Source organism: Schistocerca americana, chromosome 3 (assembly GCF_021461395.2).
Source record: "Schistocerca americana isolate TAMUIC-IGC-003095 chromosome 3, iqSchAmer2.1, whole genome shotgun sequence".
NCBI lineage: Eukaryota > Metazoa > Arthropoda > Insecta > Orthoptera > Acrididae > Schistocerca > Schistocerca americana.
This window is the reverse complement of record NC_060121.1, coordinates 558,903,884-558,929,503: the sequence shown is the minus strand read 5'-3', so window position 1 is coordinate 558,929,503 and position 25,620 is coordinate 558,903,884. Positions and strand designations below refer to the sequence as shown.

The 25,620-nt window shown below is 43.5% G+C and overlaps 1 protein-coding gene across 3 annotated transcripts in view; it reads right to left on the bottom strand.

The window, feature by feature from the left end:
- Window positions 1-25,620, bottom strand: part of LOC124607038 (exosome complex component CSL4) — an 80,264-nt gene that overhangs the window by 47,275 nt on the left and 7,369 nt on the right. For 2 of the 3 annotated variants that reach the window (XM_047139210.1, XM_047139212.1), the window contains exon 2: window positions 12,415-12,805. The exons of the other annotated variant lie outside the window; for it this stretch is intronic. In XM_047139210.1, the coding sequence (XP_046995166.1) occupies window positions 12,415-12,478 (64 nt within the window). In that variant the 5' untranslated portion in view covers window positions 12,479-12,805. The remainder of the gene's footprint in view (window positions 1-12,414; window positions 12,806-25,620) is intronic. 3 annotated transcript variants of the gene reach the window in all.

Genomic DNA, 25,620 nt, shown 5'->3' with positions numbered 1-25,620 from the left:
GTCTTGGTGGTCCCTTTGAGAATGATACTTAAGGAGCTGAAGAATATCTTTTGATTCTTCACTTATACTGGTTCTTGAAACTTTGTGAGTAAACCTTCACAAAGTAATTGGCATCTATCTTCAAGTTTCCAACAATTCAGGTTTTTCAACACTTTTTTTGGGCCCTAAGATCAGTCCAATAAATCTATGACAATTTGTGCCACTCTTCTTCATACATTCAGTATCCCCTGTTAGTTCTAATTGGTATGGGCTCCACAAACTTGAGAAATAATCTAGACTGGAATGAACAAGTGATCTGCAAGAGATCTGCTTCATAGACTGACAGCATTTTTCAAGTATCCTGCAAATGAAACTACGTCTATCATCTGCCTTACCTACTAGTGAGCACTTATCTGATCATATTTCAAATTCCTGAGAATTATTACACCCAGGCATTTGTGTGATCTGACTGATTCCAATTGTGAATCATTGTTGCTGTAGTCATAGAATACCATGTTTTCCATTTTACATTCATTACATCTAAATCACACATCTTCACAGTGGTGCGAGCAGTAAACTGAAGCTCTATTCCTGTCTCTCCCTCAGTGAAACAACATTTGAAAATGGAATGTGGCACTTCTGCTCTTTCTTTGCTACCCTCAGTTTCAGTTCCTGATAGAGTGTCTGCTATGGTAGTTACTGAAGGCTTCGTGCATTGTCCTTCTGACAGTCAAATGCATTTCATTGATCTTCTCTCTATCTATACCTATACACTATATTTTACACCTATTATGCAGTAGCTGCTGTTCTTTACAGAAAGTGGATGCCGTGGGGTCCCTCCTATCAGCATGGGATGGACAGGTTTTACCTTGATACAAAAACAAAGATCTTGTGAGAGCAGAGCAGATTCAAAGTCAATGCTATTTGTTGCCATTAGATCTAATATATTTCCATCATTAGCACTTAATGTCCCGTTGACAACAAGGTCACTACAGACGGAGCACAATCCCAGATTAGGGAAGGATGGGGGAGGAAACCGGTTGTGCCCTTTCAAAGGAACCATCCCAGCATTTGTCTGAAGTCGTCCGAGTCCAGTGTGCTAACCACTGCGCCACCTTGCTCGGTCCACCATTAGAGGGCTTCCAAACTATCTATTCCCAGCAGTTTTCAAAGAAACCATCCAGCATCATTTTGAAGACCTTTTGTGATGATATGCCATACCATCGATAGTTCTCCACTACACGATACAGGAACAGTCAGTAGCTATAAGTTTTGCAGTGTTAATAACAAGGAAGTATTTCATATATTTTGTATGAATATTTGATGCTGTAAGAAAGTTTATTATTTTTTGGAGTGGTGGAGGGAACAGTCTTTCTGTCAAGATGCAGGCACTGTCGCTGTGCAACTTTTGCGTCGAATTGATGACCATTTTCCAGAGAAGACGTCCTGAGGCAATTCGCCCGATCCTGTATTAATAACGATGCCCAAAGAAAAAATTGTAACCTGAATTGAAAAATTACAAGATGTGTTCAGTTCATATTCAGCTTTGGCCATGATTAGCTGGAAGCGATTGATGGATTTCATTAATGTTTGAGAGGTGGCAATATTATTATTGTGTGTAACCTGCAGTATCACTATCCAGTCTTTCAGCAAGAGTAATAAGAAATAGTGAGAAAGTCACCGTGAAGTATAGAATTAGCTGCCACAGGCCAGTAGCCGCAGTGTGGTGACATGTGCATCACAATAACATGAATATAAGGGAATTTCGAGACGAGGCTAGCCGCGCTGAGCAGAAAACTGCAGCGCATAGGGGTAATGACTGTAATAGGTAGGTTGATGTCATCATACTAGAGTAAGTCTCTTGTTATGAGCAACATGACTGGGTAACAGGTTTTAGTGCAACAAATGCATCTCGAAGTGATATAAAAATGTCTCAATTTTGAGGCAAAAGTCTTCTTTTTTCAGAAGTCCAGCAGCATCACCAAAACGGCAGAGTCACACCAGACAGTAAGACCACTGGGTATTGCCAGCAGCAACCACGTGTTTGAAACTGGGCTGCATCTGCTGCTGTCAGCACTGCGTCCCTCACGGGGCTTACTGCTACAGCTCCGCCAACCTGCCATCCACACCTACATGGCTGCCATACTGATTTCCCTCCCTGTGATCCCAGTTGCTGTCGCCAATGGAGCAGTAGCACACTGCTTAAGTCACAACCGTCGCCTACACAGGCCACTGACTGTCCACAGACCTGCCTTCAGCATTGTTGGGTGCCTATGTCACATCCTCTTACCAAGGTGAAGTTGCCACCCATACGGCAGCCCTAGCCAGGGTCAACAGAGTGAGACATGTTTTACACACTAAGCCATGACAAAGCATGTACTGAGACTGAATAAGTGCCTTCTTTCATCACAAGTGTTTCCACTGGATGCTCCACCTTGTCACCGCCACCACTCCCCCCACCAAATGCAACTGCACTCATCGGAATAGTGTCAGGAATTAGATTTTCTAATCTGTCACCACGCCATTTGGTGACAGCAGAGGGAGCAACAACACCTACAACAGCCTCCATGGATGAAGAAGATGACTAAACTACTGAATGGGTGCAGTTTTGTCAAGACATGGTGGTGTGAGTGTAGTATTTTTGTTTTGTATTTGTTTGACTGTGAGGTCATGGCAAGTTGATGGGTTTTTCAAGGGGCTGAGTAGGTGAAGGTGAGAGTAATTAAGTTACAGTAAGGAGTAACATGATAATGTTATGGTAAGTATTCTCGTGAATTTATTTTGTTTCATACGGAGCAAGGAATATGGCTAAAATTTAACTACTTAAAGATAATGATAAGTTAGGACAGTGGTACATTTGAGTGCTTTTTCCCATTTATGATTGTGGAACTGACAAGAATCAAACAATGGAAAATCCAGGCTGGAATGTAACAATATTATGAAGAGGAAAGTTGCTACACACCATAGAGCAGAGATGCTGAGTCACAGAGAGGCACAATAAAAAGATTTTCACACTTAAAGCTTCCGGCCAATGGCCTTTGTCAACAATAGACACACATACGCGCACACACACACTCACGCAAACACAACTCATACACATAACTGCAATCTCAGGCAATTGAAACCACACTGAGTTACAAGGGGAATGCTCCTCTGTGGCTGGATGGTGTGACTTTTGGGAGGTGGTGAGAGACTGGAAAGATAAGACTTGGGAGATTCGTTTTTGTACAAGGTTACGAGGATAATTACAGTCAATGAAGGCTTAAATGAGACCCTCCGTATATTTTGAGAGGGACTGCTCGTCACTGCAGATGTGAGGACCATGGATGGCAAGGCTGTATGGAAGGGACTTCTTGGTATGGAGCGTCCTATCACCTCCCAAAGCCCCACCGTTGGGCCACAGAGGAGCATTCCCCTTGTAACTCAGTACCACCCAGGACTGAAGCAACTGAATTACATTCTCTGGCAGAGTTTCGATTACCTATTGTCATGTCCTGAAATTCAAAATGTCCTGCCTACTATCCTTCCCACCCCTCCTACAGTGGTATTCTGCCATCCACCAAACCTACACAATATACTCGTCCATCCTTACACGAACTCTGCTCCCAATCCCTTACCTCACAGCTCATACCCCTGTAATAGATGTAGATACATGACCTCTCCCATACATCCTCCCACCACAACCTACTCCAGTCCGGTCACTAACATCACCTATTCCATCAAAGGCAGGGCTACCTGTGAAACCAGTCACATGGTCTACAAGCTAAGCTGCAACCACTGTGCTGCATTCTATGTAGGCAGGACAACCAACAAGCTGTCTGTCCGCATGAATGGCCACAGATAAACTGTAGCCAAGAAACAAATGGACCACCCTCTTGCTCAACATGCTGCCAAACATGACATCCTTTATTTCAATGATTGCTTCACAGCCAGTGTCATATGGATCCTTCCCACCAACATCAGCTTTTCTGAATTGTGCAGGTGGGAACTTTCCCTGCAATACATCCTACATTCCTGTTACCCTCCTGGCCACAACCTTCATTAGTCGCTGTCCTCATCCATCCAGCCCTTTCCCTGCTGCCATTCCAGCACTACACAGCTGTTATTCCAACAACACACCCAACCTTTTATTTATTTTATTTTATTAGTGTTTTATTTGTTTCTCTGTATTTCTCTCCTTTCCCGCTACTCCCCCAATCCCCCTTCCTCACCTCTGCCCTGCCCGCGGCCCAACCTGCAGCACTTCACTGTCCACCATCCCCACCATACTATCCCTCCCCCTCCCCACCCCAGCCTCATCCTTTCCCCCACCCAGTTGCCACTCCCATCATGCACTTGTGCTGCTGCTCGAGTGTGGTTTCAGTTGCCAGAGACTGCAGTTTTTTTTTTGTGTGTGTGTGTGTGTGTGTGTGTGTGTGTGTGTGTGTGTGTGTGTTGTTGACAAAGGCCACTGGCCAAAAGCTTCAAGTGTGAAAATCTTTTTGTTGTGCCTATCGGCGACTCAGCACCTCCGCTACATGGTGAGTAGCAACATTCCTTCTCATAATATTGTAACTGACAAGAGATAATCTGTAACTGACAAGAGATGATCATGCTGTGGTCAGTACCACACTGCAAGGGGCTACCACAGAATAGGTATTGAGAATTTTAAAGAGATGAAGTATCTAAGTTGTTAGCAAAGAAAGTAGTGCAATCTAAGATATTAGAAGTACTTGATGCTAAAGTGAAGAAAATATCTTACCACAAAACTCTGGAGTATAGGGAGAGGATGCAGAAAGAGTACAATAAGTGGATAATGGAAACAGGCCTCAGGATGTGACAAATATGTTAATTATGGAGAGAATGACAAGAAGGAAAAGAGAGGAAGGACAGAGGGGAGGGGGGGGGGGGATGGAGGAAGCTAGAAGGGACAGGCTTGTGGATAGTTTACCTGCTCATGCAGAAAGGCTGTCTAACATTAATATATTGGAACCTGTCAGACCAGGAAAGATAACTTAGTTATAGATGGTGACAAAGTAAATGTTCCTGAAAATTTACATGAAGCAGAGGATAATGACATCATTGAAGTTAGGATGAGTAACACAGGAGTACTTGCTCAGATATCCAGAGGAACTGATGAGGCTGAGGTAGCTGAAATGATTGTGGACTGAACCAAAGTGATTAAGGGTGGGGATAGCAACGTCAGTGATTTAAGTGCAGTATGTCGGCCCGATTGGGTGACCGTGGGTGTTGTGCTGAGGTCAGGGAGCCTGTGGCAGTTGCACAGGGAAGTGCATGTGCCAGTGATTCTTGCATCATGCAGAGTGGAACAGCAGATGATGATGTTTCAGATACTACAAGGAATACACAAGAAGTTGTTGGTAGTTGTGTTGCAGATGTTGTGGCCACACGACACAGGCACATATATTTCTCCAAAAGCAGGGTGAATGGAGGAAATGGAAGAGGAGATGAGTTCGCAGAGTGGGTGATCAAGTCGACAGGGCTGAATCTGTTGAACAATGTATGTCAGAAGTTCAGCCTGTGGCATGAACGCAAATACTGGGTCATGGCCTTGCACAGCAAGCAGCTGAATTGCGCAGTGAGCTGTTTAGAGCACAGCCAAAGTCTGATGTAAGTGACAAATGTAAAGTGAGTGAAGGGTACAACGAAAGCCAGAAAGTACACATTCTGACTTAACCTCACGCCAAAGTTAACCCACAGTGACAGAAAGCTCTTGTCAGCATAGAGCCATCATAAGGTTGTCATTGTACAAGACAAACCAGTTAAACCAAGTACAAATACATTAAGGATTACTTGGTGTGGTATAGTGCTTCCAAGTTGTTTTGAGTGAGCAGGAATACCGGAAAAACAAACGTTTCAAGGAGGATTCGGTTTGTAATGGGCACTATAACAACCGAGGTGCCAAGCATATGAGCTGAATGGAGCCAGACTATGTTTTGTTAGGTTTTGAGATGTTAAGGATAATTTATTGAGAAAGGAGGACTAACATTTTCAGTTTGTAAGTGTGGAAACGAGAGTTAGAAGTTTAATTTTTTGTTTATGCATAAGCATGACAAGAGGCCTAGCAGTGAAATATGTTTCATAGTGTTTGAGTTAATGAGCTTTGTAACAGATTCTTGAGATATGTTGTTAGATTAAGCAGTATGAGTAAGAGAAGAGAAATAAGTTAATAGAGTTTTTATAAATTGACATAGTAATTGTATAGTAGTTAAGAATAGCCAATCTAATAGTATGTACTTGTTAGTCAGTCTTTTAGCAAAAGTAACATATAGTGAGAAATCCGACGTGAAATATTGCATTAGCAGCCGCAGGCTGGTAGCCACAGTGTGGTGACATGTGGGTCAGAAAAACATACACATAAGGGAATTGTAAGATGAGGCTAGCTGCGCTCAGCATTAAACTACACTGAGCAGCTGTAATGACCTTAGCAGGGAGGTCAGTGTCACCACGCCGGGACAAGTCTCTTGTTATAGGCAACATGATTAGGTGGCAGGTTTTAGTGAAAAAACTGGGCCTCTGACCAATATAAATGTGTCTCAATTTTGAAGCAGAAGACGACTTGTCACCACAGTCCAGTAGCACCACCACAAAGCTAGGACCAGAGGCAGACAGCGAGATGACAGAACATTGACAGCAGCAGCCACAAACTTGAGACTGGGCAGTGCCTGCCACCACCAGAACAGTTTCCTCCTCAGGACTTAGTACCACAGTGCCATCTGCCATCTGATGTCTGCCAGGGAGCAACAGGTTGAATCCCACACACAAGAGTCTCCGTCACTGAAGGGCGAGTATCATGCTGATGATGTCACAACCACGGCCTACAGAGGCCACTGACTGTCCATGGGACTCCTTATGTAGCGTCCTCTCATTGGAGTGGAAGCTGCCGCCCATATGTAGCTACTAGCGAGAGTCTACAGATTGAGGTGTGTTCTGCCTCACCAAGCCACAAAGAAGTATGCACTGTGATTGAATAAAAGCCTTCTTTCATCAGTAGTGTTTCCACTGGGCCCTCTGGCCCATCACCACCACCACTAACCACACTGAGCACAACTGCATTCATCAAATCCTACCTGAAAAACATTTTCATAAATCACTGGCACAGTAGACATTCTCTTTTTTAGATCAAGTGATGTTGTCTGAGCTGAAATGCCATTTAAAACATATATTGCAAGAACATATACTGAATAACAATATCTTGGAATTACTGAAGTTATGCTACAGAATTTGAAATGATTTTATTTTACAATAGCTGGGCAAAAGTGTTATGAAGTGTACTTTTCCAAGGCTAGATTGACCTTATTTTAGTTTTGAACTGAAGAAAAGGGAATTTGACTGTAAAAAACATTTATGTGACTGTTCTGAAATAACAATACAGAGATTACCTTTCTGAGTGAAGTTTATCTTAAACAAGCATTATAGATGCAACTGATGTGATCTTAAGGCTGAATACCATCATGCCTAGTAAGGAACTGTGGGAAAATAATGTCTTCAGGCTACAAGCACTTCTTATGATTTATTTCATAGGTGTAATTGGGTCTATATTTTGTGAGTTGATTCCAGACAATCTCAAACTGAATGTTGATGGACGAGAAAACTGCACAAGGTGGACATCTGTGAGATTCTATAACAATGATTAAACAAGACAGTGATAAGTTGATCCAAATCTTGAACATTACAATTACTATTAGTGTTCAAAAGCTTAAGCCCCCGACAATCAGCCATAAAAATAGAACCTGTAACCCAGTTAGCTTTATCTTTGGAACTATGCAGTGGGGTGCACCTGTTGTACGAGTTAAACATTATAGTAGTAACAGCTCGTAAGCAACAGGGTAACACATCCCGATACAGCGTATGAAGACCTATGGGCCACTGCACTGTGGATCCATAATTGGCACCTGAACACTGACATAATCACATGCTGTGTGTCCATGGTGGCACACAGTTTTCTTTTATCACGATAATACTGTATATGTTTCATGTATGAGAATGTTACTATGTTACTCAATGTGAAATGGGTATTTTTAGTGCTTAAAACACTAAATGTGTTATGACTTCAATTTCTGTGGTCAGAGTGTAACAACTTTACATGGTGGCTCTTCAGAAGTTACAAATTATAGTAAAAAGTAGAAATCTACACTGAATACCTATCTGAAAAATGCAAAACAGCAGATGCAATTAAAATGTCAAACATTTTAAAGGTGACACTTCATCAATAACTGTTGATAGCAATCAAACAACTGAATGTAAAGGGAGTGACCACATGGCCTGAAGAAGCGGCAATTGGTACCACAGCATTGACACAAATAAGTCGTTGCAGTGACAGGAGGGAGCACGAATTCAGTAAACAACAAAATTTATGAAAGAGAGTTGGTAATCAATGTTGAGACAATTTTCAACAAAGAAGTGTCATGACTCTACCAAGAGCTTGAAGAGGCCCTACTAAAGCGGACAATGGTCATACATAGAGCAGCAAAATAATATAGTAACACCAGCAGCTCAGGCCAGAGTTGTCAGTGGTTTCCCATTGCTGTAACAGGCTAACCTGCAGAGAGCCTGAGGTCCACATTTGTTCCATATTTAATATACATTTCATTACAAATAGCTAAAGTCAGAAAATCTTGGTTAAATAATAGATAAATCTAATAGGGGAGTTTTAGTGCATATTATAAATATAAATTGTACATTAAGTACATGGGGCAGGGGGGGGGGGGGGGGCGCGGGCGGGGGGCAACTTAACTATTAGATCTGACTTCAACTTGGCCACCTGACAATACAATCTCATATTATGATTTTTCTTCTTTCATATTTTTCATATTACATATGAAACCGCTTGTGCAATGCCAAAAAAGTGAAAAATGGCTACTAAACTAACACAATGTTTCCCAATTACAATGTCAGTGTTGGAGGAGACTTTAATCGTTCAACAATCAATTGGGAAAATTACAGTTTTGTTTTTTTCAAACATTATTAAACCCCCCTCTCTTAAAACTTCCCAGAACAGATAATTTGGGAGACCTATCAGCGACAAACTGATCTGACCTCTTTGAGGATGTCTGTACCGAAACTGGTATCAGCGACCATGAGTGTTGTTTTAGCAACTACAATAAGTAAAAGTACAAAGGGCAGCTAAAACAATTAGGGAGACTTACAGTTCATTGAGCTAGATAAAGAGGCAGTGGGGTCCTACCTAAAGAGGAACTCAAAATCTTTACCTTTTGGAAGAGCTTGTAGATTACAGCCCAAATTTTAAAATAAACAGTTGACCAAGCACTAAATAGATAAGTACCTAAAAGAACAGTTCGTGATGGGAGGAATCCTGTATTTTACATAGCGTTGTATCACAAGCTTTAAGCAGGGCTTTGCAACCAGCCAAGGGGTACTCGGACCAGCCATCAAAATAATTCTGCAACTGAATGCTACAATAGTGCTGGCTTAGCACATTCAACGCGGCATTCTGCCTGCAGTGGTGGACTAGGTCGCTTCATGGAGTTTCGAAACAGGGCATTTCCATAACCAGCTAAGTAACAAGAACCTAGCTCCTGTCATAACACATCTGGCCACAGTGAGTAAACGCTTTCAGCTCAGCCAGTAGCAGGATTCCTTCAGTGCTGTGCCTCTGACTGGTGCAGTCCGCATGCTAGTCATTGGCTGAATGTGAGGCTTAGCTACTACAGCCTCCTTGAGCCATGATCTACAAGCCGTTGGCTAGCTTTGATGGTTCCGGGTTTTGAACTGGATCTGCTGAGTTGAGACTACCACATGGGTACCATCAGCTATCTCTCCACCCACACTCTACAGGTCCTGGATTCAACTCTGAACACTTGCCATCCGCTTTGGACTGTGTGCAATGAATGCTAGCCCAGTTGCCTTTCACAACTACTATAGCAGTATCTTATTAAAAGATCTCTTCAGAAACCCAAAGAAATTCCAGTCATATGTTAAAGCTGTCAGTTATAAGTGTCTAGACACTCAAGGACGATACAGGAGCTAAAACTGTGGGGTAGCAAAGACAAAGCAGAAGTGCTGAATTCTGTTTTCAAATGTTCCTTCACTAAGGAAGATACAGAAGCAATGCCCCAGTTTACTGTGGAAAACTGTCCTACTTTTTTTTTATGTAGTCTTAGTGATGAATACTGGTTAGAAGTGCATTCAAAATCAGGTACTAACAATGCTTTCCCTTCTGCATTCATGACCAATTTTGAAAGTTGTTTTCCAAAGAAACTGACTATAGTCAATTCATGGCGAAACACAAAATTTAGTTCCTGGATTACGCGACAAATTAAGATTTCCTGTACGACTTTAAAGAGATTCATTTCTCAGCTGAAAAGATCCACAGATCCCCAGCACATAGAATACATAAATACTTACAAGAATGTATATATCAAAAGGCAAAACTACTTAGAAAGAACATAACAAAAGACTGTTGGTCAATATATCAAAATCTATGTGGATATTGTTAAAATCGAAACAGACACTGTACATGAAGAGCAGGAAATTATGCTTAAAAATGCTGATAACATTAATATTGGAAAAAAGGCAAGCCAGCCTACATAAATGGTTTCTTTATAAATGCTTCCCAAACACTTAGCTTAAATTTTACAAATCATGAGGGTAAATGTAAGAGCTGTACCTCTACAAACATACTTCGCAAGCTCCCGTATGGTCCATGGCTGAAGGTATCTTGTACCACCACTAGTCATTTTCTTTCCTGTGCCACCCACAAATAGAGCAAGGAAAAAACAACTGTCTACATGGCTCTGTACAAACCGTAATTCCTCTTATCTTGTCTTAGTGCTCCTTATGCGAAATGTATGTTGGCAGCAGTAAAATCATTTCTGCAGTCAACTTCAAACACTGATTTCTCTAAGCTTTCTCAAGAGTGTTCAGCAAAAAGAATACCATCTTCCCTCCAGGGATCCCCATTTCAAAGGAGTATTTTGCCATATCCAAACGAATTTGACCAACCATATCAAAAACTTTAAAAGAAGCTGTTAGCAAATTCTTTTAGAGATGGCAAGCAATGGTGATAATAGGAATAGAGAACAAATGGTTTCAATGATATTGTCACACTTGATTACAGGTTGTGGAACTCACATCGGCTCTTCCTTATCATAAAATTAGATTAGTATCTGCTGCAGAGAAGTCTAAATAGGAGTACCACAGCATAGTATATAATGCCCCCTTCATGCCTCAGACACTACAGCTAAGAATGCATTGTTTGCAGAGGAGATCAATGTAACAGCAAAAGTTGTTCAACAATCTCCGTCCATAACAACTGATCTAAGTCCTAATGTCCTTGCATTCATGGCTCAATGCTAACATGCTGACCCTTAATGTGAATATAACAAATTATATTAAATTTGGAAAAATGAATCAGAACCAAGATCTCTAACTGGTACTTGACTGAAATGAGTTAGAAAGGGTACAATGCATAAAACTTTAAGGAATATTTCAAGACTTAAATTGAGAGAACATGTAACTAAACTCTCCCAGAGACTCAGTCTTGGGTCATTCCATGCAAGTGGTCTAGAAGTTCCCACATGATCATCGGGGATTTTGCTGAAATTTTGTGTGAATATCTGCACGTTCCCAATAAATGTTGGTAAGTTTCACGATCATTAATTCAGTACTACTGGAGATATAGTAATTTGTTTGACACCATAGTGCAGCTGTCAACAGTACACCCAAGAGTTTTCAGCAACTTTAGACGCAATATCTCTGGCAATTTCTTGAAAGAAACGAAACTATGCCAAATTGTACAATATTTTGCAGTCTCTTAAGTGAAATAATAAAAAACTTGGAACTTTGCACACAACAAATTACCTATACAGGGAGACAAGATACTGGCAGAATTGAAGCTGAGAGGATGAGTTGTGAGTCGTGCTTGGGTAGCTCAGCTGGCACGCAGTTTTAATCTGCCAGGAAGTTTCATACCTATACAAGGTCTTAGAATATAAAATGTCTCCTCCTACTGTTTTCCAGAATTTACAAATCAAGGGAAATGATGAGGAATTTTCAAAAAATGCCAGGAGTGGTTACTTTTGGGGAAAAAAAAAAACCAGCATGCTCTTGTGCAAACTCTTTTAAATCATTTGCATTAGAAAGACCATGTTCTCAGCCACCTAAGAGTCAAAATTTAGTTTTGCAATGCAGGCATCTAAGGCCCTAAAAACCAACAACAACATGTAGGTACATTGAAAATGGCCCACATTCCACTGGTACTCAAATCTGACATCTTTTATGGTGTTATACAATTGTTTATTACATCCTGGGGAAGGCAGTAACAAAATTATTGAGATAAAGTATGAATAACATGAAAATATTCATAAAAGGGGTGTCTTTTATCACGAGCCATTGTGACATATTTCAATCTGTTTTTCTGCTGTCACTGCAGAATGAAACTGGTTATAAATTCACACTTTAACTGTGCATTACCAAGGCAGCGGAGCTCATGGAGGTAAAATTGTTGCATTACAGCTGCTGCACACATCATATACATAGCCTACAGGTTTTACACCATTGTCACATTGCATAATCATTCAAGATGGCCGCCATGTTGGTATTGTGTTAATGTCTGCTCTGGTCTTATCATGTATTTATGGTGGAAAACAGAATCCACCAACTTTCATGATCAGTTAGTGAGTGCATGTAGTGCCTCTGATGCCGCTTTGTTAATCTGCGGCCCAGATCGTAGCACACCGTGTCGGTTTGTGAAACATCAGCACGGTTTACATCAGCAGCAGCGGCAGCTGCAGTATCAGCTGACACACTGCCAGCCACAGAGAACATTGGCTTCAGCAGTGGAGGCAGTGTGTGATGCAGGCAGCTGTAGAAATAACAGATGCATCAGCAACAACAGCATCTGTATGTGAGGAGCAACAAACAAAGTAGCAAAATTAGCCACGAATAAACATTTCAACTGGTGTGTGGCTTTTTTGTGCCCCATGTTTCCTGTCTCTATCCTACAGCCAAATAGACATTTGAGAAAAATAGAAGTGATTTTTGCTCCCAACACCTCACATTGTGAAGAATTTGGGACACAAATTTTGTGTCTCTCTGATTGAGCTGTCTCTATATCCATGTGAAAGCACGGATACTGAAGAAAACTACTTGGTCTCTGCTGGCAGCAGCTACCAGTGGTCATTGTAGCGAGAGTAAATCGCCAAAAATAGTAATCAGAGCTACTTCAGAAGGAAAACAGAATAACAGCACACCGAGTAGCAGAAAAACAGGTGCTTAAAACGAAGTACATCTGCTGAAATGGTATAGTTGGTGACACCTTCAGGTGCATTGACTGCGGAAAAGATCACCATAGTCGATGATCTTCTTACGGAACTTCAAAATGAACTGAGGCATACAAGAACCTTAACAGTTATAACACCAGCAATAGTGAAAAACAAAACTTGGGCACTCACCATCACTCGAGCACAATTACAAGGGCAGAATAAGGAGTTAAGTAAATAAAATGAGCATTTATGTAAAAAAATTAGCTAATACCAGTGCACCAAATGTGTGGAAAAAATTCACCATCTGGAATCAGACATAACCAACCACAAATAAGAAAATCAAAGATTAAGAACAGAAAGTAAGCCAACTCCATTGTCCTTTGCAACAGTTGCAGCCACTGGCTCAGCTTCAAAACTGAAGAGCAAAGGAGAAGAATGCATACAGTAAGCCAAATCAAAACAGTAGTGTGTTCTCTTCTTGAAATCGGGAAACGATAAAGATGCCAAGGCCATACTTGAAACAATCACTAAACCAATCAATCCCAGACAAGAAAAGAGTAAAAATGAAAGCAATCAGACCCACAGCAAACACAGTCATCTTAGAAACAAAAACACAAGCAGATAAAAGGAAAATCATAGAACAGACAGCCAAACTAAAAGGTACGAGACGTGAAGAGCTGAGGAAATTCTGACCTTTCCTTGCAGTGTACCATGTCACAATACTTTAACAGATCAGGACTTCCTGGATGAACTACACTCCTGGAAATGGAAAAAAGAACACATTGACACCGGTGTGTCAGACCCACCATACTTGCTCCGGACACTGCGAGAGGGCTGTACAAGCAATGATTACACGCATGGCACAGCGGACACACCAGGAACCGCGGTGTTGCCCGTCGAATGGCGCTAGCTGCGCAGCATTTGTGCACCGCCGCCGTCAGTGTCAGCCAGTTTGCCGTGGCATACGGAGCTCCATCGCAGTCTTTAACACTGGTAGCATGCCGCGACAGCGTGGACGTGAACCGTATGTGCAGTTGACGGACTTTGAGTGAGGGGGTATAGTGGGCATGCGGGAGGCCGGGTGGACGTACCGCCGAATTGCTCAACACGTGGGGCGTGAGGTCTCCACAGTACATCGATGTTGTCGCCAGTGGTCGGCGGAAGGTGCAAGTGCCCGTCGACCTGGGACCGGACCGCAGCGACGCACGGATGCACGCCAAGACCGTAGGATCCTACGCAGTGCCGTAGGGGACCGCACCGCCACTTCCCAGCAAATTAGGGACACTGTTGCTCCTGGGGTATCGGCGAGGACCATTCGCAACCGTCTCCATGAAGCTGGGCTACGGTCCCGCACACCGTTAGGTCGTCTTCTGCTCACGCCCCAACATCGTGCAGCCCGCCTCCAGTGGTGTCGCGACAGGCGTGAATGGAGGGACGAATGGAGACGTGTCGTCTTCAGCGATGAGAGTCGCTTCTGCCTTGGTGCCAATGATGGTCGTATGCGTGTTTGGCGCCGTGCAGGTGAGCGCCACAATCAGGACTGCATACGACCGAGGCACACAGGGCCAACACCCGGCATCATGGTGTGGGGAGCGCTCTCCTACACTGGCCGTACACCACTGGTGATCGTCGAGGGGACACTGAATAGTGCACGGTACATCCAAACCGTTATCGAACCCATCGTTCTACCATTCCTAGACCGGCAAGGGAACTTACTGTTCCAATAGGACAATGCACGTCCGCATGTATCCCGTGCCACCCAATGTGCTCTAGAAGGTGTAAGTCAACTACCCTGGCCAGCAAGATCTCCGGATCTGTCCCCCATTGAGCATGTTTGGGACTGGATGAAGCGTCGTCTCACGCGGTCTGCACGTCCAGCACGAACGCTGGTCCAACTGAGGCGCCAGGTGGAAATGGCATGGTAAGCCGTTCCACAGGACTACATCCAGCATCTCTACGATCGTCTCCATGGGAGAATAGCAGCCTGCATTGCTGCGAAAGGTGGATATACACTGTACTAGTGCCGACATTGTGCATGCTCTGTTGCCTGTGTCTATGTGCCTGTGGTTCTGTCAGTGTGATTATGTGATGTATCTGACCCCAGGAATGTGTCAATAAAGTTTCCCCTTCCTGGGACAATGAATTCACGGTGTTCTTATTTCAATTTCCAGGAGTGTATATGAGATCAACTTACACGAACACATCTCTAAGGAAGAGTTCTATGAGGAAGTAAAAATAAACTTCAAAAGTAATCGAACAGTTAATAATGTCCTGGAAGTCACTCCAAGGGTTTGTTTTCTGCTGCTGCAAAGGGAAAAAGTTTATATTAAGTTCGAGTCCTTGTACATCAAAGATTTTATGGCTGTTCAGAAATACATCAAATGCTGAGGCCTAGGTCATCCACCAAAATGTTGCAATAAAGAACCAGTCTGTGGCGAATGTGTAAAGCCAGGTGACAAGAAGTAATGCTGAGAGGAGGCCACAATTGGAGGCATACCATGCACCTATAGAAACAGGACATGAGATAAGGCAGGGGGACCTGCCTGCCCTCCCTGCAAGCAGTTGTAAGAGAGGTGGAGTGCACTGAATAGGACATTACCGATAACGTTCACTAACATGGAGTACAACTACAACAGTTGTCGCTAAAGCCCTCCTTAAATAATAATATGCAAAGAAGCAATACATGCAAGCACAAACATAAGTCTCTATCAACTAAAATGAGAGACTGGCAACGTGCAGTCACTTGGCGACAACATAAGGGTATAACACAATTAACAGATCTGGAAACGGACGATCTTACATTGCTGCAAATGTTTCACATAATACAGCAAAGATATTTTAACATCACTAATTATGTAGACGATGTGCGTGCAGGGTGTCATTGGCTACCACGTAGGAAGGCAGAGAAAAACACGAAATGTTCAAGTGGGAAATCTTCAGGACCGGACTTCTGCCATGAGTGGAAGAGCTGGGAGAGTACATTTTCTACCAATTAGCCAGGAATGTAACAAAATAAGCAGAAAACAAACAAAAAATTATGCCCTAGGGCACCTCAGTGAAACAAACACATATTCATCTCACAACACTGACAAACAAGGAAAAGGTAAAACATGTTGATTTCAGTACAAGAAACACAGAAAGATACAACACCTGTCAACAGTTCACTATGCCAAAGCACATCATTAAAATTACATTCTGAATATGATGCTACCAAATGCCGACCGTACATAAAGCCCTACGTTTTATATACGGTGGCAGCACATACGGCACAGGGAAATAGTCACAAAGAAAACACTCATTCGCCAAATAACCTCGAGATGGGCAAACAATATTCCAGAAACAGAGAGACTGACAGTCCAATGCTAAATACAAACAATTTACCTAATAACACAGTCAAAAATTCTTCACCCACACACAATGCCCAGTGTACACAAACAATGGGGGGGGGGGGGGGGGGGTGGCAATGTCAGGACATTTCACAGGACACACGCAGACACCCCAAACAACACAATAAAAACATAATTGATTATGATAATCTTAAGTGTAAGTTATGCATAAGTAGGTTAGAAAATAGAGACTCTTCCAGGCTGCTCTGCATCTGGTGATAAGCCTCAGTCAGCCGAAAGGGGAAAAAATAGGTTTGCCTACAACAGAGCAGACCGACAGAATGATACTTAGGACAAAGAACCTGCCAACTGACCATCATGAGCTCAGCAGTTTCTAAGGGCAAGCATGTGCGTGGAGAGGTGAAGGTTTACATGCAGATAAAGTTTATAAGGACTTCATCTGGGCACATTTATTATGACCTTAAAGAGTGTGTGTGTGTGTGTGTGTGTGTGTGTGTGTGTGTGTGTGTGTGTATGTGGTTTGAGGTTTTCGGGCGCTAAACAGCGTGGTCATATCAGCGCCAAAACACACAGAAACAGGAACACATGCGGTGAAAGGACGAAGACGGACAGCGAACAAGGAGAACGGATAAAAGACACAGGCCTGACACAGTTCCAAATCCTCACATACAGAGGCAAAACAAGAGGAAAAGAAACGCACTAAAAGAGGAAAAGAAACACAAGGAAAAGAGAACAGAAATCGAAGCGAAAGAAGTAGGTAATCGTAACTGGCAGACCTCTTACCTAAAACCTGGGTGAACCAGTCACCCAGCAGCACATTAAAATCCTCTCCCTAAAATCCGAGGCAACAAATTGGACAGGACACAAAACCGTAAGACCTTAACCACAGTCATTGCGTCGTCTTGCAAAATAGAGGGCAAATCCGGTGGCAAGGAAACCACCGCCCTCTGGTCAGAGAATAAAGGACAGTCAAGTAAAATGTGGCGTCCAGATTACTGTCCGCCACAAGCACTGCAGATTGGGGGGTCCTCCCGCCGGAGTAAAAAACTATGCGTTAAGGGACTGTGCCCGATGCGGAGGCGAGTGAGGAGAACCTCATCCCGCCTGCATGACTGGTAGGACGTACGCCATGGCCGCGTGGTGGCCTTGACCAGACGCAGCTTATTTTCACCAACTGCCAGCCACTCCTCTTCCCATTGACGCATAACACGAAAACGCAAAAGGGAGGTAACAGCATGGAGGGAGACGGCACATTCAACAATGTGAGGGAGGGAACATGCATCTTTGGCAACCACATCCGCCAGTTCGTTTCCCCCAATACCCACGTGCCCAAGCACCCAGCAGAAAGAAACCTCCTTCCCATGCCGTTGCAGGTGGAGTAGGGCATCATGGATGTTCTGGATGACCGTATCCGCTGGGTACAAGTGTTGCATGGTCTGAAGGGCACTTAGGGAGTCAGAACAGATGAGAAACTTAAGACTGGGAACACATCTCATCCGCTCCAATGCCCGCAAGATCGCAAACAATTGTCAGCTGAGGGACGGCACTTGAAGCAGCGCAGAGCTGCACGGTGGGCTCGGATGGCTGAGTGGCACTCAGTGGTCCACCAAGGGACAGGACGCCTCTTGGGATGACTTGAGGACCGTGGGATCGACAATTCAGCAACATGGGAGACCACGGCTGTAACATGGTCGACCCATTCGTGGACGCTAGCACGGTGTTCCAAAACAGCTAAATGGCTGAAAAGTGTCCAGTCAGCTCTGCAGAGGTGCCACCTGGGTGGCACTGGTAATGCCACAGCCCCATCCAGGAGGCAAATCCAAAGGGGGAAGTGGTCACTAGAATAGAGGTCAGCGGCAACCTCCCACAGAGCCGAATCCGCGAGTGCTGGAGAGCAAAAAGAAAGGTCAATAGCTGATGACGACCCAGAAGCAGTACAGAAATGAGTGGGAGCACCAGAGTTGAGGGTGCACAGTTCTTCGGACGCCATGAGGCTTTCCAGAACGCGACCCCTGGGGCAAGTAGTCTTAGAGCCCCATAAGACATTATGAGCATCGAAGTCACCCAGAAGGAGAAATGGGTGGGGGAGTTGGCTAATAAGGTCTGTGAGAGCCTCAGAGTCTATTGCATCCTGAGGCGGTAAGTAAACGTAACAGATTGTGAGCCTCCGCCCTACAAGAAGGTCAACTGCAACTGCTTGCAAGTCCGTAACGAGAGGGAGCTCAGACGAGTGGTGCATGTCACAGACAAAAACCGCAACACCACCCTTTGCCCTTTCCCCCATCAGATCATCTTTTCGATACACGGTATAGCCCCGTAAAGAAGGAGCATCAGTGGCTCGAAAATGTGTATCTTGGAGACATAAGCACAAGGGGCGCTCTCGTACAAGACGTTGTAATTTGGCCACATGCGTCCTGAACCCATTCAGGTTCCACTGTAATATGGGAGCCAGTGATCAGGATGGCTGAATTTTCACCCTGCCTCTGTGCTTTGGAGGAGAGTCCATACTGGCCGGAGATTTATTCCTGGGGCGAGAATATCGCCCCCGGTCGACATCAATGTCCATCAGCTCCGATGGCGACCCAAAGGAGATGTCAGACAGTGGGATGGCATTGTCATCGGACTGACCCTGACTAGTCTCCTCAGGTGGCAAAACCTTTTCACCTTCGGCGTCTTTGTCTTGGGGGGCTTAGAATGCAGAACCTTGTCAACAGTTGGAGCTTTACTCACCTGGGCAGAAGGCGCCATATGGGGAGGGGCAGGAAGTACCCCAATGTCAGCAACCACGGTCTTGTCCGAAGTTGTGGGGAGAGCTGCAGGTTGCAAAACAACCGCAGCAGTACAAGTGCACTGGCAAACGCAGGTATTAGTGCTGACACTAGCAACCTCCGTTTGTGTAGCAACAGTGGCCAACTGTACCGGTTTCTGCAGAGTGGAAGTGAAAGATGTTGTAAACACAGGAGGCTGCATGGCCTTAATGAGATTCTTGCCTCACCATAGGGGATGCGCTTAGATGTTTTGATCTCCTGTATCTTCCGTTCCTCGAGATAGATGGAGCAGACCCGGCTCCAGACAGGGTGACTCCCAGAGCAATTCATGCACTTCACAGGCGATGAACAATTGGCTCCTTCATGGGCAGCCTGACCACATTTACCACAAGTGGCTATCCCATTGCACACCAACGTAGTATGCCCAAAGCGCTGACATTTAAAACAGCGCATTGGGTTGGGGAAATATGGCCGTACTGGCAAACGTAAGAAACCCGCTTTAACATGCTCTGGGAGTCTCGGGCAATTGAATGTGAGAATAAACGAGTCGGATTTGACTAGGTCCCCATCGACTCGTTTCATAATACGCTGCACGTTGACAATACCTTCGTCAGCCCACTCAGATTTCAACTCGTCCTTGGGGATATCCACCAAGTCCCTACATGTCACAACACCCTTACTATAGTTCAAGGTGGAGTGGAGCTCGGTCTCGATAGCGTACTCTCCGAGACAGGTTGCTTTCCGAAGAGAAGTGACTTGACGGGAACTAGAAGTTTCAACTAACAGAGTCCCATTGCGCAGTCGCTTCACAGATTTCAGTGTTCCTGCAATTCCTTCAAGACCCTTGTGGATGTAAAAGGGAGAAACCCTCTCAAAGCTATCTTCCTTCCGTTTGACAATCAAAAACACATTCTGGTTACCAGCATGTCCTCTGTTACGACAGTCTGATAAATCTCTAGTAACACCAGGCGCTGAAGGACTCGCAGCACGAAGTCGCTTTTTTGATGGGGTGTGTTTTCCTACCAGTGGCCCACCCAATCCACTGATAGGGGGAAATGTAGAGGTCGAAGGGTCCATTGTGGTCCCACGAACAGCTAGGGAACTAAAGGTCCGCTCAGACAGAGCCCCGCGTGCCTGAGTAAGCCTTATACAACTGGGGTGCGGCAGGTGCCCCAGAGGTTGCCCGCTTGCAACTGTTCCACCCCAACAGCCATGAGTCTTATAGGCGCGCAGCACACCGTAAGATTGAGGTTTTTTTTTTTTTTTTTTTTTTATATAGAGGTTTGCCTTCCTCGCAATCCAGGCGGTCAAGCCAAGATTACCATTCCCCGCAGCACACAACATTCCACTGCCGCACCATACGGTGGTCGCTGAAGCATGTCCGGGGGTTACGGTGACAGGAGACTGGCGGCGCTGACCAGTCCCCAGCTCAGGACCCCGGGGTCGCTAAGCCCGTACTCAGCAAATGAATGCTGAGCCCCTGGGGGGGGGGGGGGGGACCTTAAAGAGACAACACCTAAGTACTATGCCTTTACTAGATACCCCCCGCTGTGAAGATCTCACAACTAAACTACAATAGGAGCATTTTGGTTGGAGTGGAGCTGGGTAGACTTCTGAACAAAGTACGGGCAGATCGAATGTCTCCAAGAGCCATGTATGCGTGGCAGGAGACTTCCAGGCCTTCCCAAACAAGTCTTAACAATTACCGGAACCCAAAACACCAAGACTGCAATTGTAATAGCGAATATAAATTATATAGCCACAAAAATAACACAACTTTGTTCTGAACTTGTAGCCATAGCTGAAATTACACCTGCACAAGAATCTTGGCTTTTCACATCCATGTTGCACAGTATTCATACAGAGCCTTTTGCTGTCCAAATAAGAGATACACACAATTTTTTCGGGTCAAAAGCTTGCTCACACTTAGTGACATCAATGCACGGTTGACTCCGTGACACGCAGACATAACAGACAACAGTGAACAAATCAGAGTTGACACAATAAATAAAAACAGCCTCTTTGTTCTAAACAAAACTGGACAAACGCCTACATACTGCAACAATGCAGAAGGATCCAGCAATATTGTGATCTCAACAGCAAATGCACACACACAAGTGACCACAATGCCGTACTCATCCACAACACAAACACATATACAAACATGAACACACAAACTCCACATCAACAAAAATGACTTCTTCTAAACAAAACTGACTGGCAAAAATTAAGGGACATGATTGAAGAATTTTCCCTCCATACATTCAATGGTAGCATGGACTATAAAGCTCACATTCTGACGGACTTGCTTCGAAAAGCACAACTATCAGCTATCCCAAATACTGGCTGTACACTGAAACAGAAACTCCCCTGGTCCACTGAGTAAACAAAACTAAGGAAAGAAGCCAGAGACAAAAGGAAACATTATCAGAAAGCAAAAACAGCTCAACAGTGGGTGGTAAGATTCTAACTATACCATGATGCAAAGAAAAATATAACAAAAAAATATACAAGACCAGACAGGACCAGTGGAACAATTTCGTCAAAATTCAGCAACAAACAATAAATGGTGGAAACCATTCACACTACTAATAGATAAGGCAAAGACACCGACAGTACTGTCAACTTCTGGCGCACAGATGACACTACTACAAGGGGCCAGAGATGTTCAGCATGGTACCTGCTAAACAAGCTTCTCCCTGATGACGAAAAGGCAAATGACCAACAACATCACACATACTTACGAAGACAAATGGAAGACACCTATACAAATCACCCCGTTACTGTCCCATTTGACCAAGAAGAGGTAGCGTTAGCAACAAGACAATTAAACAATAAGAAGACTCCCAGTCCAGATGGAATACACGGGTCGACAGAAGCGTCCGATCCAACGCATCGGCTTTGACCCGTGACGTAAGGGTGTTGTGTGCGACGTCATGACGGCGCGGAGTTTGGTTTGAGTGTGGCTGTCTCCAGTTCTGTTTTATCTTATTTTATTTACTTTTCTGATCTGTTCGTTCTATCTCGTGAGATTTTTTTTTTTTTTTAATTTAAAAACACTTATTACTTATTTTAATTATCTGTTTCCTCGAATTTCTGTTTTAGTTTATTATATTTATCTTTCTGATGTGTTCGTTCTATCCCGTGAGATTTTTTTTTTTTTTTTTTTTTTTTAAAGACAAAAAACACTAATCAGCTACTGAGGCATCTTTATCTTCTATGGGTTGCAGGGGTTATGACCCCTGGGGAGGTGGGTGGGTATTCATGCATGGCTGTCTTCACTTACACGTTGTAGCTACGCAAGGCGTCTAAATTTGTTTATATTTAGTTTGCCCCCCACCCAAAACACCCCATTTCCCGCACTTGTCCCGTTAGTGTCATTAGGCTTCTTGTGGAAAGTGTGTGTGTTTGTTTTTGTTTCCGTCATATTTGTGACGTCATGGGTCAAAGCAGACGGGTGGGATCGGACGCTTCCGTATTTCCAAGATTTTTCAGAAATAAAAAACTTACAATTAAAAAGCACCATATGCATCTGGCAGTGTAGCACCGACAGATGATAGACATAAAACTTACCGAATGTGCACAATTCAAACAGTTGAATTAGCTTGCCAAGTTTTGCAGCTTTACTGTAATTACCACAGAACTACATCACTTCAAATATGGCTAAAATTTTTGAAATGTTGCAGTGACACTTGTGCGTTCTTCACTAAAGAGGCTCCTACGCATAAGTTTTGAGAACTAGAGACTTATAAATCTTCCTTTAGTAAACCTGCGCGCCAAATTTGAACGAAATTGGAGATGGTCGAGTGAGAACCACAAGACCACTTGACACAAAATCACTGCAATTTGATGTGGGTTCTCCGTATAGGCTACTTGAGCAACATTCTAAGATAGGACACACCAATCATTTGCAAGCAGTTTCCTTTGTAGTCTGACTGCCTTTCCCCAGTATCCTGCTTCTGAGCTGAAGTCTGTCACCTGCCTTACCGACATCTGGGCCTCTGTTTTATCCATTTACTATCCCTACAAAATTCTTAAACCCAGTTATTTGTATGAGTTGACTCATTCCAATTGTGACTCTTTGATATTGCAGTCATAAGAATATATGATTTTTTGTTTTTTGAGGCACGTAATTTTACATTTCTGTACAATTGCTCCAATAATAGTAGGCCTACTTTCATATCGTATTCAACTAAGAACCTTTATTTGAACCATTATCATTTATGTAAAGCAAGTTTCCAGTCTTTGCTCCACTTTACAATCTTGCCCCAGAGCTGACTGAATATTTTTGCAGCTTTTCCCAGATAGTACTTCATCATAGATAAATGCACCATATGCAAAAAGTCAGAGGCTGCTACTAATATTATCTGCCAGATTATTAATATAGAGTATGAACAACGAAGGTTCCACATATTTCCCTGGGGTACTTCTGAAGGTACCCCTGCTTCTGTTGTGAAGGATTTCCATCCAAGATAAGAGGCTCTGTCCTTCCTAACAAGAAATCCTCAATCCCATCACAAATTTTGATTAGTACCATATATAATCATAGTACTGTTAATAAGAGCATAGTACTGAGTCAGGTGCTTTTTGGAAGTTGAGAAATATTGTATCGACCTGATTCCTTTGATAATGGGTTTCAGAATGTCATATGAAAAAAGCACAAGGTGTGTTTCGAAATCTGTACTGGTTGGCAAGTAGGAGATCATTCTATTCTATTAAAACTCAGAGTATATTCTAGGATTCTACAAAAGATGGTTGTTAGTGAGAGAGGACAGTAATTTGTGCCTCACACCTAACCTTCTTGTAGAAGGGTGTGGCCTCTACTTAAAGTGTCCAATCACTGCTTTATGGGTAAAATGGGGGCTAAGTCAATTGCAAGTTAAATAGAGAACGTGACAAGAATCCACTGTTTCTCAGCCTCACTGACACTAATATCAAAATAACTTACCTTGCAGTGGTGAGAGGGGTATTTATGTATTCATCCTTGGATCATTCAGCACGACGACATTGGATGTGCCACATACAATACAGAAATAATAAAGACATACATAAAACGACCAAATAGGAAAGGATTAGGCAAGGATGGAGCAGGAAGGTGGCAATGGTCTAATCAATGGAACGTTCTCAGCATTCCCCTTAGTAACTTGGGAGAAACTGTGGAAAACCCAAGTCATGATGCCTGGACAGGTCTCAAACCCCTCTCCTCCCAAATGCAAACTCAGAGCATTCACTGGCTTAGGCAGCTCATTTGGTACACAATGTGGAAGGAGAACTACTTACACCTGGTCTAGGCCTACAAGTAGATTACACGAACACCTGCCGACAATCCATCTGTCACAACTACTCTTGGACCAGATCCCTCCTCTAAGGAGTTGTATTATTTATTTATTTATTTATTTAACCTGGCAAGATTAAGGCCATCAGGCCCTCTCTTACATCTAACCAGGCATTCTACTTATTTTACATTCATATGTTTTAGTAGGCATGTTAAACTACATCTAGTACAAAATACATACATATAGAGTTTATATTCTTAGGTCACAAGTACTGTTATAATTAGACATTATTGAAGAGACAGATTTTAGATAGGAGTGCTGGCAGCAGGGAGTATGAGGGAGACTCATGGTGAAGGGAGGAGAAGAATAGAGACATGATGAAACATAATTAAGGAAATATAAAGGAAAAGAAGATTGCGTGGCTACTAGAGATAGATGAAGAGCAAGATAGGAGACGCTAGCTTTGCTATTTGACAGATGAGGGGATTGTCCATATACATTAATTTTGTGGAGAACTTTGTGAGGGTGATAGTAGGAAATGCTCCAACTTCTTCTTAAAAGCAGCAGGAGATCGAATTTTGCGCAAGGTAAGGGGCAGTTTGTTCCAGAGGCGGACAGCGGCAACTGAGAAGGAGTTTGCAAAAGTTTTTGTTTTGTGAGTGGGCACAGTTAGGATACCAAATAAGAGTGACCTCGTGTTTCGATTATGATGACATGACAGGTTTTTAATCTCTAAAGCAAGGTACTGGGGTGCTTGCGCGATGAGGAGTCGGTGGAGTAGACATAGAGCGTGGTAGTCACGCAATTTGTCCGGCCGCAGCCACCCTAGCTCGGAGTATGAAGCACTGACATGATCATATCGGCGAATGTTGCAGGTGTAACGCACACAGGCATTCATGGTTAGCTCTAGCCGTCTTTTGTTTTCACTACTCATGCCTTGTTGAATCACATCACAATAGTGGAGGTTCGGTAGAACGAGTGCTTGCACGAGCTAGCGTTTCAAGTCCTGTGGAAATATGTTCCG